The sequence below is a fragment of the Sebastes fasciatus genome, chromosome 15, assembly GCF_043250625.1.
Source record: "Sebastes fasciatus isolate fSebFas1 chromosome 15, fSebFas1.pri, whole genome shotgun sequence".
Taxonomy (NCBI): domain Eukaryota; kingdom Metazoa; phylum Chordata; class Actinopteri; order Perciformes; family Sebastidae; genus Sebastes; species Sebastes fasciatus.
The window spans coordinates 27,444,579-27,464,339 of record NC_133809.1 but is presented as its reverse complement, the minus strand read 5'-3'; the positions used below and the strand labels follow the sequence as shown (position 1 = coordinate 27,464,339).

Sequence of the window (19,761 nt, the reverse complement as noted above, 5' to 3'; positions counted from 1 at the left end):
GTAATACTCCGTAGTACATTTGCTCTTTGGCCTTCACTGCATTAGACTTATATACGATATACTTAGACTATAAACTGTATTATTTTCATCACAATGATCAAATGTTTTGCGGCTCCAGACAGATTTTTCTTTGTATTATTTTAGCCTAAAATGTCTCTTTTGTAAAGGTTGCTGACCCCTGAGTTAACTGCTGAGTCCATGTCTGTCTTGTCTTTACCACAACATGTAGTGTAAAGTTTTTAATATAACTTCCTTTGAACTGTCTGTAGGCCTATCCAGTGTGTGTGGTGGTCTACTAGGTAGTAGTCTAGCCCTGTCTCGGACCCTGTCCTGTCTGTTTGTCTTCCTCACCATGTGGATGAGGTTACAAGCCTAAACCGGTTCATACGTGGAGGGGAGGCCGGTTTCAGCTGGCTGCGTTGCCATAGTAACGAGCTCTCTATAAATACCGTGGCGCTCTCCTCTGCCGGCTCCACTTCATTCCGTCTCAGTTAGACAGAGGAGGCTCGTCTCGCGTCGCTGCTTCATCGTGAAGAGGAACGGCTGTATTTTTTTTTTTATCCCAGCATTCTGGACTAATGGACACACTCTTTGTAAATGCTTTTTAAGGTAAGTCGCACTGCTACTAACAACGTCACATTTTAGCTGAATGCTGTTACTTCCGGTAACGTAGCAGGCAGATTCAGTTAATGGCGGGTCAAAAAGGACAATGAAAACGGGTCTTATTAGGGTCTGTTCTTGCTATTTCACCGTAACGTCAATTTAATTCAACATTGAATTGCTCTTGAGTTAGACCTAATATTAACTTTGCTAAGCCACGGTAGCAACTTCCAATGCTAAACCGCCTCATGGCACTGAAGAGCCTCTAAACGGAACCGGCATATTGACGTCGGCGTCATTTGCTGCTCACCGATTGGTTCATTTTCACGTCATTCTTTCAAGCTCAAGGCGGATCTCCTTTGTGATTGGATTAAATCTGCTAGTGGGCGGGGTTTAATCACTTGGTCCTTTCAGAGTCTTTCCTGTGCAGATGGTGTCTAGTACCGTTAGTCATGACTCATGACACAGTTATTAAAGACTAGAGACTGGGTGTGAATGTCATGTGCATACCTCAAGTTTTGTCAGTTTTAAGATAATTATAATTGTTTAAATAGAAATAATCCGTAATTGTGTTTTAATTTATAAATATAAAATTCCCAGCAGTACAGAATACATTTATATTATTTGTAATTGCTTTCCCCATGTTGTCCATGTATCTGTTTTTTTATTTTTTTCCCACTCACAATGTTGTTTGGTTACAATTACCCAGCACTCTATAGATATTTAAACAATATCCTCCTCACAAACACTAACTATACACTTCCACGCAACACACACACACACACACACACACTGGTCTTTTTTGATATATTTACTGTATTGTTATTGTTGTTATTTTATCTTGTCCTAATTGTTTATCACTATTATGTAGTCATATTATTTCTTTATATTAATCTTGTCTCTAGGTGGAGGCTTCAGATAAGCTCTGATTTTTTTTTTTTTGCCTCTTCCTGCACTTTATATTTTTTCTTTTATGTTGTATAGTCTTAAATTGTGCAAAATAAATAAACAAATATTGTAATATTAAGTTTAATCTTGAGCTTTAAACTCACTGAAGTTGAGTCTATAGATAGTTCTGCTACTTCTTTCCTGTGCCAGCTGTTTCCCCTTCAGGAAATGCAGTTTTGTATATTAAAATACTGTCTTTGTTTACAGAATCAACACTCTAGGAAGACGCACACTGGCTACTCAGCAGGCCCAGGCCTTGAGTCTTATTTGAAAGGATTTAACTTCACTGGTGAACCTCCTTGGCTTCTCTGCACCTGATAGTAACTGCAACAATAGATTTCATCTCTTTCATATCCAGGTAAGTGTCTGCTGTTTCAACTTGGTTCAATTACAGATAACACTGCAACAAAATTTTCATTTAGTTCAAGTGCCATGCTTAGAGAATTACTCACACCTGCACTGTTATAGACTTTCCCATGAGTGGGGAGTATTATAGACTTTAGCAATCAAGGACACAAAAGACAGTGTGTTCTGAAAGCTGAATGTAATCTCAATGTGTCCTCCGGTCCCTCTCTCAGTTTACTAGTGACTAATCAAAAGGACTGCTTGTGACCATGAACACCGCCGCTCCCACCGAGTTGGACTTCTCTTTCCTGGAGGAGGGTTTCTCCGCCCGGGATATTGTTGAGCAGAAGATCAATGAGTCATCCATGACGGTAAGAGTCCTGTGCTGTAGGGGATAGATGGATAGATAGAATAGCACCAATTGTTCAGTGATAAATGGCAACAGGTTTAAACAGCGGTTTTAACTGATATCCTACACCGTTGTTCAGGTTACTGGTATTGCATTGTCTGACTTGTATTTCCTTCACTTGACTCTTAAGACCATGGTGGTGTGTATATATAACACACATATTGTTTGCAGTGTATCAAGTTGTTGCTGCTATATTTATATGTTTATAAGGATGATTGTATTTAATTCATTATTGTTATTCAATTGATTGAGAGATCGATCGATTGTTACTCTCTCCTCCTTGTATAATAGACAAACAGGAACAAAGAATCTCACTGCCATCTCAATGTGTATGTGATCAATAAACTAAACTTGACTTGAACTTGATCATGTAATATTCTTTATTGGAGAATTTTTTTTTGTTAAACGCACATGTCCCCTTTTTTCATGACCTCCATCACAGGATGACAGGGATGCCTTCTACGTCTGTGACTTGGGAGATGTACTAAAGAAACACCTGCGCTGGGTGAGGGCGCTGCCTCGCATCACTCCTTTCTATGCTGTCAAATGCAACGACAGCCGGGCTGTAGTTACGACCCTGGCATCCCTGGGAGCTGGCTTTGACTGTGCAAGCAAGGTGCGTGTTGGGAAATTCCTATAGCACTTTCAGAATAACATGATACAAAGCTCTCTTGATGATTAGCTGAAATTGCATTGGCAGATCCTGTTTTTTTTTTTTTAAATTGGCACTTTTTTTTGCTGACTCTTGGCATCGTCCCCCCTCTAGGTGGAGATTCAGATGGTTCAGTCTCTGGGAGTGGATCCAAGCAGAATCATCTATGCCAACCCCTGCAAGCAAGTTTCTCAGATCAAGTACGCGTCCGCCCATGGGGTCCGGATGATGACCTTTGATGGCGAGTTGGAACTCATGAAAGTGGCCCGCACTCATGACAATGCCAAGTGAGACATTTTACCATCCATAATATTATTTTTTATTCATCTGCCTTCATTTTCCCCCCCAACTAATGGTTTCTGCTTTGTGCCCAGGCTGGTGCTGCGTATTGCCACAGACGACTCCAAGGCACTGTGTCGCCTCAGTGTGAAGTTTGGGGCCCAGCTCAAAGCTTGTCGGGGTCTCCTGGAGCGGGCTAAAGAACTGGGGCTGGATGTGATCGGCGTCAGCTTCCACGTTGGCAGCGGCTGCACTGATCCCGAGACCTACTACCAGGCTATTGCCGATGCCCGCATTGTCTTCGATATGGGGGTGAGTTGTGATAGAAATGCACTTACAACTGTGATTTTATTTTGGTTTTCACCCAGCAAAGTAAACTGAGACTGAATTTTTTTGATTCTAGGATGAGCTGGGCTTCAACATGGACCTGTTGGACATCGGAGGTGGTTTCCCCGGTTCAGACGATACTGAGCTCAAATTTGAAGAGGTATCTTGCTTTTTTTTATCCTGTTCCCTTCCATAGGCCAAATATTGTCTTGTTAAACAATACGAGACAATTTAGCTGCAACATTAGAAGTACTATGAAGATAATTCCTTTAATAGTCTGATATTTACCCCATGCTAGATCACTGCAGTAATCAACCCAGCCCTGGACAAGTATTTCCCTGCTGACTCTGGCATTAAGGTCATTGCTGAGCCCGGGCGCTTCTATGTGGCCTCTGCTTACACACTGGTTGTCAACATCATTGCCAAGAAGGTCATCATTGACGACGAGTCAGCCTCTGACGGTAACCGCCTCGATTTAGAAAAGTTACTACGATTATAGAATGTTTATTCTGAAAGCAGATTTGTAACATTTCTCAGTAGTAAAAATGTTTTTTGCTTTCTTCAGAGGAAGACGAAGGGACCAACGACAAGACTCTGATGTACTATGTCAACGATGGAGTGTACGGATCCTTCAACTGTATACTCTATGACCATGCTCACTGTTTGCCAACACTACATAAGGTAAGGGAGATTCAAAGATTTGAAACATTTAATACATACACATAAAAAGGTGAAACAAATGCTAATGTTTTGTGCATCTTTCACCTTTTTAATACGAATAGAAGCCAAAGCCGGATGAGGCCATGTACCCCTGCAGCATCTGGGGCCCAACATGCGACGGCCTCGATCGCATTGTTGAGCAGTGTGACCTGCCTGAGCTGCAAGTGGGCGACTGGCTGGTCTTTGAGAACATGGGTGCCTACACGGTGGCCGCCGCCTCTACCTTCAACGGCTTCCAAACGCCTGACATTCACTATGTCATGTCCCGCACTGCCTGGTGAGTAGATGTCACAAAAGCCACTTTCTGGAGTATTGTCTGATCATCAGGAAACATTTGCAGATTTAAGTGCGTCTTCAGGCAATCCTAACTTGTGTCTGTATTGTCTTCTACAGGCAACATGTGCAGCAGATCTGTTCCCAGGGCATGCCAGCTCCTGCGGAGGAGTCTTGCCTTTTTGAAGTGCCAGCCTGCTGTGGACGAGAGAGCAGCTTGGAGATGCCCACTAAGCCCTGCCAGGCCCATGTGGTTTAAACACATACTGCACACCACAGCAATGTTCTCCAGATCTTGCACCCTTTGGTATTAATTCAGAGTTGTTTTTTTCCCCCCCTTCTTCCCAAATGGACGTCGACATTTCAAGGCCAGTTACTTGACAGGAGAACGAGAGGGGCGTGTTGCACAACTTTTCTGTGTTCTGTGTGGAAGTGGGGATCAACCCTCAAATGAAATGAGGCTGAATCACACTCTGAGTGTCTCTGTGTGTTCCAGGCAGAGTTTTACAGGGCAGCTCTGTACTTGAGCTTGTTGCTGCAGTCTTCCCGCCCTAATTTGGGGGGGAATAACTGTACGAACTGGAGAACTGTAGTTCATGAAGAAATAGTGTAGGGAGAGAAACCGTTGCTTTGCAGAATAAATCCTTCTCTGAAATGTTTCCCATCACCATAGGACTCACAACACTTGAAACTGTAGTCCAAGAGGTGAAGGGTCGCTCGTGCTATTAATTTATTACTTATTAAAAGAATACTAGCAGATTGCTTCCACCTTAGGCAATCGCCAGTGGTGACTGACATTATTATTATTATTATTAATAAACTGCTGACCCTTTTTAGCCCTGTTAACATCTGGAGTCAGATCCCTATCTAGTAACTTGCAAAGAGGTGGTTGGAGGGGTGATTTAATTCCTCAAAAAATGGCTGCTATGTTTATATTTATCTTTTCCATGATCTCCACTTCTGTACAGAACCTCAAGTGTTAATCCTCAAGATGCTGACATAAAATCTAACATTTTATAGGTGTTCTTTTCCATGCAAAATTTTAATTTTGGATATAGCTACACAGAAACTTACAGTAAATGCATGCATCACTTTCTGCATGTCAAAACACCATAGTGTGTGTCCGTGCTGCAGCATTTGAATTTGTCATACAGCACCATAGATATATATACACTAAATAGACTACGCATGTTACAGGTGCAACCCCAAAAAATATCTTCAAGATTAACACTTAAAACACGGGGACTCAAGAAGCACACTGCACCTCTCCTCTTCTCCTCCTTATTTTTATTTTTTTATTTTATTTTTCTTGTAACTTGTAGAAGCAGGAAGTCTGTTCATGATTATAAGCAGCAGTGTTAAACCATACATTTGAAATGGATACGAAAGAGACGGGATTGCAAATTCATAATGCTTTCCTATGGAAACTTTTTGAAGTTTTGTATTTTTGTAATAAATAAAACATTAGGTGCAGAGCCAGATGTTGTGTGTTTTGTTCATATGGGAAAAACATGTATAGCACTATGGACCATAATACACTATTCACAGCATGTTTCAACAGTTCCATCTAGTGTTTGCAGCAGGAACTGGTTTAAAACCAGAGCTGTCTGGGATGTTGCCACAGTGTGGCGTTCTCAATAACAGATGTTAAAATTAATTTCCCTTACTTTCACTGTTCTTTCTTTCCACTCACAACTGTGTTTCAAACACATGCAATGTTTAAAAGTAAACCTATTTACTCAATAGTACTTGTGCCCAGATGTGATTTAAAAAAACAAAACGCTTGTCTGTGCCTGGAATGTAAATTATCCCTCAAGTCAATCCTGACTAGATATTACTCAATGTAACAGCTGGATTGCAAAACATGCCTAATCTTAAAGCTAACAAATCAACTTTGTTCCAGAGAGTCACCTCATCTACATAACAGTTTTCATTGAGACCTTAAGGGGAAATAGGAATATATTTTTTGTGTGATTTGTGTAATCTGACCCTTTATAAAGGGGAGTTTGTTACCTTGTAGTAACATAATATGTTGATACTAGGCCTGTCAATCGATTAAAATTAGCCGCGATTAATCGCAAGATTGTCCATAGTTGATCACATATATTTGCATATTTTTTATCTGTTCAAAATGTACGTTAAAGGGAGATTGGTCAAGTATTTAATACTCTTATCAACATGGGAGTGGACAAATATGCTGCTTTATGTAAATGTATGTATATATTTATTATTGGAAATCAATTAACAACACAAAACAATGACAAATATTGTCCAGAAACCCTCACAGGTACTGCATTTAACATTAAAAATATGCTCAAATCAGAACATGACAAACTGCAGCCCAACAGGCAACAACAGCTGTCAGTGTGTCAGTGTGCTGACTTGACTATGACTTGCCCCAAACTGCATGTGATTATCATAAAGTGGGCATGTCTGTAAAGGGGGGACTCGTGGGTACCCATAGAACCCATTTTCATTCACATATCTGGAGGTCAGAGGTCAAGGGACCCCTTTGAAAATGGCCATGACAGTTTTTCTTCGCCAAAAGTTAGCGTAAGTTCAGAGCCTTATTTAACCTCCTTTCTGACAAGCTAGTATGACATGGTTGGTACCAATGGAATTTAACTGGCTTTATAACTGAGCCCGCTACAACCTAAAAGTTGCAAGTTCCGTTAATGCATTAGAGAAATTAGTGGTGTTAAAATGAATTTGCACTAACACATTATTATCACGGTAACTGTGACCCCTAGTTGATACATGTATATATTCACTTTGTTTTGTATCTTAATGTACAGCTTTTTAACTTTTTATATTTCTAATGTATTATAACAAACAGAGGCTTTTTAAAGTTGCAGTCTCGAAGATTTTCAGTTAAATAAATGTCTGTTAAGTCACTATCTATAGCCAAAGGAGGTAACACATTGGTGATTGAGCCTATGGCCTATGGCGAATGTTTGTCTCTTTGTATTTGTCTCGTTGTGTTTGCCTTCCATCTTAGTGCAGATGAATTCTCTTTAGAGTGAACACTCCACGGACAAACTTTCAAGGAACACAGGAGGTGTACTGCAGTATTCACACAAAACATGTAAGTTCATTTATTCACAGTATACAGCTCTACATGACAAAACATCTCTCAAAAATGTGTCTTCACAGGCATAAAACTTTCTGATATCTGAAAGACTATGATCAACAATGTAAAAATTACACACAAAAAGGTCATTATTTAAATAGTATGTTTACCTTGCATAGCCTACACACACACATACACTTCACAGTTATTCATCTTTGGTTCTTTAAACAGTATGAAATGTTTTGTTAAAGGTACAGTGTGTAGGATTTAGTGGCATCTAGTGGTGAGGTTGCAGATTGCAACCAACTGCATCCAAAAGGCCCTATCTAGAGCCGGTGTTTGGTTTGTCCATTCTGGGCCACCGTAGAAACATGGCTCTGTGAAGAGCTCCCTATGTAGATATGAGCGACTCATTCTAAGCTAAACGGAAACACAACGATTCTTAGTTTCAGGTGATCATACACTAATGAAAAGGTTGTGCATATTATATTACATTTCTGAAAATAGATCCCCCAAAATCCAACACACTGGCCCTTTAAATTGACAATTCAAGAGAGTAAAGATCATAACCTTTCTTAAATTCTTTTTAAAACATCTCAAGATTTAGCAGCAAAAAAAGTAGGAGTTCTGGTAAGAAATGTATCATTGACACAACCTTTAGAACTTCTACAAGTAGCAAAAACTACTGCACATAACAGGACACAAGTAGTGTAGGCCTATATACAGTGTGTGACACAACACGGATTGTTAAAGAAACAGTTTGACATTTTTTTGGAAATACGCTTATTCACATTCTGGCAGAGGATTAGATGAGCACATTCATGTTAAATACAAAGGCTACAGCCAGTTAGCTTAGCTTAGCACATAGACTGGAAGCAGGGTGGAAACAGCTAGCCTAGCTCTGTCCAAAGGTAACAAAACAAAATCTGCCTACCAGCCTAACTAAAGCTCAGTAAATAACATGCTATTATTCAGTTGTTGCAAGTATAAAAAAGGCCAATGATGCTATAATTTCACTATACATCAGACCGGGTCATCCAGAGTAGGCTTGCATGACCACGCCCCCTTTTGGGTGGAAAACAATCCCGTGTCCCTCATAGACGGTAACAGAGTGAAGAGATGAAACATGTCTCCAAACTTCTACCTTAAACAAACCCGTAATAGTAATAACGCTATGCTGAAGAGTTGCTGTGTAGTTGGTTGCACCAACAATAAATCGCAAAATGCTGATCTCCGATTTGTTTCCCTGCTGGTGTCCTAAAAAAGATCTAATAGAGGGTCTTTATGGCTCCAAGCTATAGACCAGACCAGCATGGCATCATCGTCGAGGCCGCGCTCCCTTTTGGGTACGGTGACCAGACGTCCCGGTTTGTCCTTGGATGTGCGTGTGAGATTATGATTTTACCACAGTCATGCCTCTCTGCTCATAATGCTTCTTGATGTACGCAGTGATGGCGTTCTCATTATTCAGCTCTTTCCTGAACACCATAATGTGACACTTTGGGGCCAAGTGACAGCCGAGGATGCTGTAGCTGGAAATGAGAATGGCTGCGCATTCAATGGCTTGTTTCTCCTTCCCAACCAATTTGAGATGAATCGGGATGAAGAAAAGCCAAACGATTAAAAACAGCAGCATGCTGATGGAGATTAGCCTTGCATTTTTATACAGATCTGGCAACTGTCTACCTTTGAATGCAAACAGGAAACAAATAAGGGCCAGGAGACTGTTGTAGCCTAACATAGCAATAAGGAGCGCTGTGGAGCCTATTTCACACTGATGAAGGATGGTCCTGCTTGATACCACTTGACTAGGACGTGGGGGATAAAAGCACAGCCATGACACACACAGGGCCAACTGGATCCCAAAGACGATCGTCACCACAGCGATCGGCTTGTTGAGCTTCTTTATCCAGGACCCTAGCTTCAGGTCAAAGTTGAAGCCCACTAAGATTTGGAGCAGGTTGGCCAGAATGCAGGAGATGCAGAGGGAGAAGGCTATGCCGAAGAGAGGCAGGCGGACCATGCAGGAAGCCGTGGTGGGTTTTCCCACGTAGCTTAATGTGAGGCAGAAGCAGGCCAGCAAGGAAAAAAGCTCCAAGAAACACAAGTAACCTCCAACAGCCTTCACAATGGGAGTGCTCCGATAGATCGTAAACACAATAGCAAACATGATGGTAACAATTATGCCAAAGACTTCCATGGAACTCAAAAAGATAATGAAGTGATCTCGCCAGCGTAGGAATTCAACAGTTTTATTAAAACACTTATCCTTCTGTGGAGATGAATACTGCTCTGACCTGCAGGGTGTACACTCCTCGCCTATAGAAGTAAACAAATGCAAATATTTTTACATATTCATCGTGACGGATAAATTCCGTCGAAAAGTATCATGTGTGAAATCCTTAAAGGGGACATACCATGCACATACATTTGGGTATCTGAAGTGCCTACCAACCCACAAACTGGGAAATAACACGACCCAGTCAGTTTGTTGTGGGTTGTCTAGATCAGAAAACATGTGATTCAACAAGCCATTCAGATTTGGCTCCCCTTCCTATGTCACATGCAGGCTCGTGAGAATATACCGGCCACAGCTTGAGAACATGGATGTATTAAGAGAACTGGATCCAGCGTTGGAGGCAGGGCCCCGTTAATTTCTATGAAAGTTGCTCAGTGGCGCATGATGCCAAAATGGCTCAACTTCCGATTGAAAAAGTACCCGGAATCTTCCGCATGCATTGGGCCTCATAGAGTAGGCGCAGTAGGGGCCGCTCGGTCACATGGCTCAGTCACGGGGTCAAAACGTCACGCTGTCATCACGGTTTTGTCTAACTCCGCCTCTCAGCCCTCGCTCAGCCTCGTTCTTGGTCTCATTCACATGAACGGAGGAAGGGAAATAACTCTGGATTCAGCTATTAGTGCATTTTACAACTTTTGGGACCTAATGATTTAAATAAGGGCTGTTAGAGTGTTCGTACAGGGAAGGTGATTTACCTAAAAAAAAAAAATATCCGCTGAGTTACAGACGTCTCTTTCCCGATGTAAGTCTATGGGAAAAAGTCTTTTTTGGCCCAATGGCATCACGTGACGGACACAGAAGTTGTAGTACCGCCGTTTGGTCACCTTGGGCTACCTTTGCAAATGTGCGCCATATTTGTCTCATAAGCCAATCAGAGCAGACTGGGCTTTTTCAGGAGGGGTCTTAAAGAGAAAGGCGCTAAAACAGAGCGTTTCAGACAGACAGACAGTATGGGGAAAAGAATGTGTTTTTTGAACATTAAAGCATGAAAACATGATATAGTAGAAACCCAAAATACAAGTATGAACCTGGAAATGAGCATGATACGTCCCCTTTAAATATACTGTAGAATATTTGTTCCACATGAACGGAATAAGGGAAATACCAAACCACAGCATCTGTGTACCATTACAGTACGGCAGTGTGAAAGTGAAATTAATGCAAATTAATGGAAAACTGTCTTTGGACATTTGGGAAAACAAGTCAGGCAACAAATATTATTAAACCTGGACATCATATTTTGCATGCTACTCCTGCATTAGAAAGTTTAAATTGTTAAGCTTTTAGTATGTAAACCTTTTGAGTGCATTATGTAATATTTTGGGCTGTCAATCAGTTAAAATGTGTAATCAAGATTAATTGCATGATTGTCCATAGTTAATCACAATTAATAAAAATTAATTAATTGCAAATTAATCGCCCATTTTTTATCTGTCCAAAATGTACCTTAAAGGGAGATTTGTCAATTATTTAATACTCTTATCAACATGGGAGTGGGCAAATATGCTGTTTTATGCAAATGTATGTATATATTTGTTATTGGAAATCAATTAACAACACAAAACAATGACAAATATTGTCCAGAAACCCTCACAGGTACTGCATTTAGCATAAAAGAATATGCTCCAATCATAACATGTCAAACTGCAGCCCAACAGGCAACAACAGCTGTCAGTGTGTCAGTGTGCTGACTTGACTATGACTTGCCCCAAACTGCATGTGATTATCATAAAGTGGGCATGTCTGTAAAGGGGAGACTCGTGGGTACCCATAGAATCCATTTACATTCACATATCTTGAGGTCAGAGGTCAAGGGACCCCTTTGAAAATTGCCATGACAGTTTTTCCTTGCCAAAATTTAGCTTGAGTTTGGAGTGTTACTTAACCTCCTTTGCAACTTTGCTAGTATGACATGGTTGGTACCAGTGGATTCCTTAGGTTTTCCAGTTTCATATGATGCCAGCATCTTCACTCTAGCTTTAATACTGAGTTTAAAAACTGTTAATGCGTAAGTTGCATTAATGCATTAAAGGAATTAGTATTGTTAAAACGAATTAGGGTTAACGCGTTATTATCAAGTTAACTTTGACAGCCCTAGTAATAATATAATCAACAGTTTTTTGGGAGTATAACTGGTATCTCAAATTTCTGTTTCCTGAATAGTCATACATAATAACATTTACAGGGGGAGTAGAGGTTTGGTTAAAACAACCATTGGTGGTGTGAACAAATATATACCCACATTTTACTTACATACGTTATGACGTTATGTATTTTGTTTTTAAAGCGGGTACCATTATACATTTTTCATTAACAAAACAAATGGTTAAAAATAAATACATCATATTTTATCAATAATTCTTTCATATTATTGGCTTATCAACAAAATGTTATATTGTTCCAAATCAATCTCACACTATTGTTACAATTCTTTGTATGTACATGTAGCTATGGATTGTAAAAACAATCCTTCAACCTCCCCTATTACATATATGTAATGATATCCACAGTTATGGATCCATAATATGGATCCTCTTAGAAGATAGGATTTGTGTTTTTTGAGGCGGTGGATATTTAATATGGAAAGAAATACTTACCATTTCCAGCGGAAATCTCTCCATCAGCACATGGAACACAATCATCGCAGCACAGCTTGCTTTGCAATTTCAGCTGCTGCCCTGGTTGACACGTTTTAGAGCAGTTGTAAACTGTTACCTTTGAAAAGACAAAACTGAATCAGTACAACATGATAATCCATACATTATTTGGGGAAATAAATATATGATGACATTTTGACCTTACCGTCACATTGCGCATCTTTCTAACAAGATCATCTGAGAGTTTGATTTTTCCATCCGGCCAGTATTCTCCTATAGTTTCTATGTGTGTGCGCTTTTTGGATTCAGTCATGTTCCAATATACAATTTCATATCCCAAACTAGGGTCTCCATTCTGGTCAAAGAATATATGTGTAGTGTTCACAGTGAAGTTTACTTTCTTGATTTCCATAAGAAGCTGTGGAGACAAACATAAATAAAATGTAAAATGAAAGAAATGTTCTTATTATTGCCTCTCTTACTAGCAAAAAAATTACAAATCATAAAACAGGAACTATTTAAAAAAGGAGACTTCCAAAAATGTTGGGAAGTTTGCAGTGTAAGTTAGAATATTATAGGTATATTTTGTCAATGACAAAAAAAGACATTTTAGTTTAAAGGAATAGTTTGACATTTTGGGAAATACGCTTTTTCCTTTTCTTGCAGAGTTTTCGATTAGAGGTTGGATACCACTCTGCAGGTTCCAGTAACTGTAAGACTATCCATTAAGTGCAAATTGCGGTTTTAAGAATGTGCGGACTATTCTTGGCCAGGAACGATAACTTTTGTCTGTTTTCCGTCCCCTTCGAGTGGACCCCATGGGACCTTATTTCGGACAAAATACGTACGGTAGTCAACAGCGAGAGACAAATATTTTTTTTTATCCTGTTTGAATTGTCTAAGCTAACCAGCCGTAGCCTTATTATTTGCCAGACAGACAGAGTGGTATCAATCTTCTCATCGAACTCTGCAAGAAAGCAAATAACCATATTTCCAAAAAATGTTGAACTATTGCTGTAAAGACAAAGGACATTAGCAATGCAAAGTATGTCAGAAAGAAAACTTTACTGTACCTCCAAGGGTGTAAATTTGGCGCTACGTTCACACCGGTGGTTGTCACACTTTAGCAAGCGCCTAAGACCCTCAACAATGACCTGAACAGCTAAGTAGATATTGTATGATAAATCCTTCTCAATGTAGTTGGCCAAGCAGGTTGGGTCCAGACATCGCTTGGACCCCTGTTGGCTGTTTGTTAGCGAGCAGTCACTTTCTCTGTTCGCCTCAGACTGATTAGAACAAAGTGGATAATGAGTGAAGTAATGTTCGAGAATGCTGTTAGTGGTCCCGTCGAACCTTGAGATGACATAGTCTTTAAAACCAGGCACGTCATTCCTCTTAGAGGTGAATCCGAAAATCTCCCCGGCCATCTCAATGCCCGAAAGCGCAGAGACCGTTGTAGAGGTGGACCATGCATCACTTGCAATCCACGTTCTGTTGAGGTTGTATTTAATAGCTGCTTCCATGATGACAACAACATTGGATTCCTTGGTGAACACGATGACGGCCTCAGCAGAGGATTCATTGATTCTGCTCACCAACTTAGCCAGCCTCGTATGGCATTCGAAATGGCTCTGGGAGAAGTCATCAGGCAGGATGACAGTGAATTCAATGCAGACATCCTTCATATTACTGAAAATGTCCACGAGTTTATCACTGCCGTACTTCCCGTACGCATCGTTACTTGCTACAATGGCCACTGTTTTCCAGTTGAACTCCGCAACCAGCTTAGCAATGGCTTTTGTCTGATATTCATCACTAGATACTGTTCGCAGAAAAGTGGGGAACTTGAACTTCCTGCTGAGCAGCTCGCTAGTCGAATAATAGCTTATCTGTAACAAACAGGAATGAATGATGTTGAAATTGTTCTGCATTCTGTTTGCAACATTGATGCATTTAAATGTACAGACAAAGGATTATATGTATTACAATTATTGCATTATATTTGACAGAATCTTACATTTTGTTTGGCAATGATTTCAATATTTTAGTTACAAAATCAACTCACAAGAAATATAATTTTTACTTTATAATATTTTGGACTGTTTTTATATTGAATGTACATACTTTACTTTGGATTATTTTTTGTCATCTTATTTACATTATTTTTGATCTTATTTGTTATCATCTAAGTTTTACTTGATCATATTTCGTTATTATAATAAAACTACTCCATTTGGAGTCAAAATTATACATGTTAGTTGTTTTTATTGATTTTATACTGTGCACAATTGTAGAATGTGATGATGCACAGAGGAAATGTCATGGCCAAAGGCTCCATTGTGTGCACATAGCCTGTAGTGGATATCAGTAGTATTTTATAGCCAGATTCCCTTTCAAGAGGTAGAAAACCCATTTGGCACACTATCCAATTGGCCAAATGGAGAGTCCTCCTGGTCCTATCCTGACTAAAACCTTTGTAGAATCTATGTGCTTTGTGTTATTTATATCTGATTTGGCCCAGTTGTAGTCAAGGAGTTGCTGAATGAATTCAGTGGCATCTCTGTGCATGGCATCATTGCTATAATGGTGTTATCCACTGATAATCTAGAAGCTACTCAGGCATAGTAACAGTCACAATGTTACTTACACTGGGGGATTTCTTACCTATCCACAGAGACTAAGATCATGCATATAGACCTGCTAGTTGTGGAACTATACTTGATTTATTTCGGGTATGTTTGTCTAGGCAAACCACACCTTCCAGCACCCTAGGGCTAAAGAGGTTAATAGGACACTTTCAAGTACATAGAAGACAAACCTGGGCAACTGATGACAGAGCAACAACTCGTGCAACGGCTATTGACACTTCAGAATACGCTTCCCCTATCACTGCCTTTGTTTGGGGTTCAGCTAAAGCAGATTGAAAGGTTGCAGGTACTACACAGCTCTGAGGGTCTGACTGGTTCTTCAGCAACTGGAGTGTTGCTCTGATGGCAAAGTTGACATCTCCACAAGTGTCATAGATGTCATATCCTAAGGTGAGGTTGGGCAGAGCCCTTGGTGTGCGCTGGTTTATTTCTCTGATGGCGTATATCATCGCTTGAGTGCGAAGTAAGGCTCGGATATCATTGCTGCAAAAATTGACAGAGCAGATGGAATTTCTGAAATGATTCGCTTATATTATAGTCATGTAAATGGACTAATTTCAATGAGAGCATACTTACTCAGTACAGGAGAGTGGTCCAGGCATTGTGCTTCTATTGGTTCGTTGATGAATAGGGAAAAGTCCTCCAATCATGATGTCCCCAGGAGAGTATGCATGTAGAGGGTCTTCCCCTCCCGAACAGAGGCGAAATACCCCCATGATACTCACAAATAACCGTAACATGAACATTGTGGATACCCAGAGGTAAAACACATGCACGCATTTGTTCCTCTCTCTAGAGTATGAACTGGTTCCTGGACAACAGCTCTCATATCTAGTTAGATACGGAGCCAGGTGTCGGAAGCCAGACTGGATCATTTGCATTGTCTGCATGCAAAACAATAACACATCTACAAAACCATGCATGGATGGGACCAAAATAACACAGTGATTTGAATTGCTCATAGAGGGCTATTCATTCACGGTCATCAATTATCGTCACATACAGTTTTTATTATCTTCAGATAAGATTCTGGTTTAGACAAGGTGTCTGTTTGGCTGCATTTTTAATCATGCAATGGCACGCTCTTATATATGGAGGACGGAACCTGCCAAAATAAAAAATAAATAAATAAATGACTCAACAAATTAATAAATATGTAATTTAAATGTAGCAAAAAACATAAAAAATTAAACAATTGCTGTTAATTTACAGCAGGATTTCAACAGTATTAAGCTGTTATTGCTAAAAACAGTGCTTTACTGTTAATACAAAAGAAAATAAATACAAATAAATAAATTACGCTCATTGGCCATTTTTTAACTGAACTACAATGCATTCTTAAAAAACAGCACTTTACTGCTGATCAACTGTCTAAAGTATCATAAGTAACAGTTTCATGCAGTATTTTTTTAATTCTGGGAAGAGCAATTTCACCTGATCTGCACATGTGAGGCTGGATCCGTTCTTTTCTTCATCCATCCAGTAGTCATTTTATTTGATTATAAATCTGTGCAAAGTCTATCAGTGATGTTTCCAGTTAGTTTGCATTACTGAATATGTGCATGTCATGATAGAGGGATTCAGCAGCTAAAGCTAGAATTTCACAGATGATTGCATATTAATCGAACAACACAAGGAGCTCATTTTAATTTCTATGTACCGAAATTAATATCTAAGTTAATGTGCGGATACATGTATTTTGCCAGTGAATTCATGCATTACGATAGCCTTGACGGTGTATACATTTTACACTCTATGGAAGTCACTTCAACATTTGAAGTAACATTAAGACTTCAGTGCACGTAGGTTATTGGGTGTTAATTCAGCAGAGCAGATGCAAAATTGAAGGCAAGGTTATTTACTAGCTAACTAGTGTTTTTGAATGATATCTGAAAACCAAATGGTTTAGAGAAATGAGCACCATTGGACATACAGTATCTGTTTTTGCATGTGGACATGTTGCTTCAAAACCACCTCTGACTGTACCATGACGACTTAGTTGTATGAGCATCACTTTTCTGTGACAATCACAACTTCACCTCTCAGCATGTTACTGTGCTCATATTGTCACTGGGGGCAGTTGAAATGAGAGGCAGCAACTGTAAGAAACCTGTTGATTCAGGGTTCTATAGAAACAGATGATCAGAATATTCATAATTGATAAAAAAAAAAAAAGGTTTCTCAACCACTAATGCACACCACTCAACACAATTAATTTTAAACATCGACTAAAAATCCATGAAGTTGACTGAGGAAAATTCTCTCTAAGTTTCAGGTGAAACAGCAGGAAGCTTTATTTGGCGCTGGATGGTCAGCCTTGAGGGCCACTTCATAATGTGAGGGGATCCAGCCCACTTTCTTGATGGGGCTTGCTGCATTATTTTCCACCTTCTACATCTGCAACGTTCAAGTTAAGCTCAAGGTTAGATACTTGAAACCTGTATTTTTTATTGTGGCATTAATCTAAGTGATTTACACAACTTGATTTTTACACAGTGCCTGAAGAAACACTGTCATTTTTCAGGTGCACCGTAGGAATAAACCCTGAGAGAGGCACCAAGGATGGACAGGGCAAAGTCTTCTCAAAGAAAAACTGGCCAATTCACTAACAACAAGAACAACCGTATATCCACATGTATCCACTCTGCTGAGGACACTTGTGGACTTTGAGTGGGACTTCATTTAAAATGGTGAGTTTACATGATGATAAGGAAGGAAATGAGGGGTACACACGCTGATTTTGTATGTGAGAAGTTACAGTGAAAGTTATTTTGAAACTCATATATCTCTCTCTCACACAGTCAGCGGGCTACCAAGGCTGGATTGAGAGAACTGGTGTCTTTCAGTGGGCCGTAATTCATTAACTCACTACCCCACCATCGCCCAATACTTGGACTTCCGCACTTATCCATGTGCCTTGTTAGGGCCTGAATATTCATACTTGGACATGATGTCACATGTCTGCTGGTGTTGGTGCTCATTTTTATATATACAAATTATTTTTAATTTAATGTTAATTTTTTTTTTTTTTATTTGTACTACTGATATGCCTTAAGGCTCAGCAATATATTCATTATATTCACATGTTACATGATGTACGGCAATATATTATTTAAGTGTTTTGTTGTAATTCTATGATGTAGCTCAACTGTCTGTAGCTGTTCCACAAAGTAAGGTTAGTAAGATTGACAGATGTCTTCAGAAATGCTATTTCTTCTGAAATGTGGTTCGTTATCTGTGTCAGGTTTTTGTTGGCGCTAGCATGCAATTATTCTGCATGTGCAGTTTTCAACTTTATATGAAAATAAAAAGTAAAGTGCAATAAGATAAGCTGTAGATTTTCTTTTCTCACACATTGTACATGATTGGAAAATCAGTGAATTAGCTCTGTTCTTCACTCACATTTTGTTATAGTTTGCATTCTGTGCTTGTATCCAGCTATAGACAGACATTTTGGGCCTTATAGCCTTAATTATAGCCGTTTTCTTAACATGTGCCTTTAATTGTTTTTATTGTGACTATTCCTATGTCTGTAATTTAACGTCACTAACAAATTAGTAAGATAATGTAAAAGAAAGGGGAAAAACTGCTATATAATGTATCTTTAAACAGTAAATTAACTGTAAAATACTGTGAAATTAATAAAAAAACAGCTCATACTGTATTTTTCATTAACAGTACAAAGCTATAAATTTCAGTGACAGTATAATAATGTTAATTTTACAGTAACAGAAAGGCAACCCTACTGCCAGTTCTTCACTGTTATTTTACTGGGAAATTCTTAACAAAATGTAGTTATTTATTCTTGCATTTATTTTTTCTTTATTTATATTTTTTCTTGATTTTATATTTATTTTAAATACATGTATTTATTTATGTTGTAAATTTTAAAAATAAATACATTTAGGCCCATAAATAGGTCATTACTGGACATGAAGTCCTAAAAGTGCTCCGAATAAAGGAACATTTGAACATGCAGTTCCATGACAACTGAGCATCTGTCCATCTGCTGATGAAGACAGTGTGATACAGTCAAAACCTTAAGTTTGGATTGTTTTGCCAGTTGCTGTTTCCTAGGTCAAAAATGAACTATCCAGCTCAAAGGCCATTTCTTTATGGCTATTGCTTATTATGTCAACAGAGGTCAGAATTGTAAAACTTATTACAGAATATGAGGCAGCACGTGTGTGGAATATTGTGGATGGACATTTGGAGTCACTTAACTTTAAAATTCAATTCAAATAAAACTACTAAAACTGTTTTTTTAATCTTTTAAAACTTGTGAAAATACACTACTAAAATATATATAATATATATATGCATGCATTCATAACGTTACTTAAGTAGAAGAAGAAGTAGAAGTTTCAAAAGTAAAAGTAATCATTAGGTGACAGAATGTACCCCTGTCAGAATGTCATGTAGGGGAGAGCGGGGTCAGTTGGGAAAGTGCCTTTTTTTGCTCATACTCAGCCACACCCTCTTAACTTTCACCCCAAAGTGGAGACCTTCTGACTATTCCCCACATTCTATTCACAGTTGTGAAATAGCATGTAAGTAAATTGTTGGCTCTTTTGTTATTTTTCTTCTACCATAC

General features: G+C 39.1%; 2 protein-coding genes across 2 annotated transcripts; one reads left to right on the top strand and one right to left on the bottom strand.

Moving 5' to 3' along the window:
• Window positions 1-451: 451 nt before the first annotated feature.
• Window positions 452-6,032, top strand: odc1 (ornithine decarboxylase 1). Its single transcript, XM_074660019.1, has 11 exons — window positions 452-609; window positions 1,756-1,906; window positions 2,127-2,264; window positions 2,745-2,918; window positions 3,069-3,241; window positions 3,329-3,545; window positions 3,637-3,720; window positions 3,859-4,021; window positions 4,126-4,241; window positions 4,343-4,557; window positions 4,674-6,032. The coding sequence occupies exons 3-11, from the start codon at window positions 2,163-2,165 to the stop codon at window positions 4,810-4,812; spliced, it is 1,383 nt and encodes a 460-aa protein (XP_074516120.1). The 5' UTR covers window positions 452-609; window positions 1,756-1,906; window positions 2,127-2,162; the 3' UTR covers window positions 4,813-6,032.
• Window positions 6,033-8,704: 2,672 nt separating this feature from the next.
• On the bottom strand, window positions 8,705-15,769 carry LOC141784067 (G-protein coupled receptor family C group 6 member A-like). Its single transcript, XM_074661746.1, has 6 exons — window positions 15,744-15,769; window positions 15,458-15,650; window positions 13,593-14,408; window positions 12,725-12,937; window positions 12,520-12,637; window positions 8,705-9,942 (listed from the first exon to the last, which is right to left on the bottom strand). Exons 1-6 carry the CDS (start codon window positions 15,767-15,769, stop codon window positions 9,017-9,019), a joined length of 2,292 nt encoding a protein of 763 aa, XP_074517847.1. The 3' UTR covers window positions 8,705-9,016.
• Between the last annotated feature and the right edge of the window lie 3,992 nt (window positions 15,770-19,761).

Excerpts from the sequence above, each read along its gene's own strand:
- LOC141784067 (XM_074661746.1), bottom strand. The coding sequence starts at position 15,769 with ATGCCTGGACCACTCTCCTGTACTGA. Across the intron at positions 15,651-15,743 it reads GGACCACTCTCCTGTACTGA|CAATGATATCCGAGCCTTAC; the intron begins GTAAGTATGCTC and ends CAATTTTTGCAG. Across the intron at positions 14,409-15,457 it reads CAGACCCTCAGAGCTGTGTA|ATAAGCTATTATTCGACTAG; the intron begins GTACCTGCAACC and ends TGTTTGTTACAG.
- odc1 (XM_074660019.1), top strand. The coding sequence starts at position 2,163 with ATGAACACCGCCGCTCCCACCGAGTTGGACTTCTCTTTCCTGGAGGAG. Across the intron at positions 3,546-3,636 it reads GCATTGTCTTCGATATGGGG|GATGAGCTGGGCTTCAACAT; the intron begins GTGAGTTGTGAT and ends TTTTGATTCTAG. Across the intron at positions 3,721-3,858 it reads CTGAGCTCAAATTTGAAGAG|ATCACTGCAGTAATCAACCC; the intron begins GTATCTTGCTTT and ends ACCCCATGCTAG.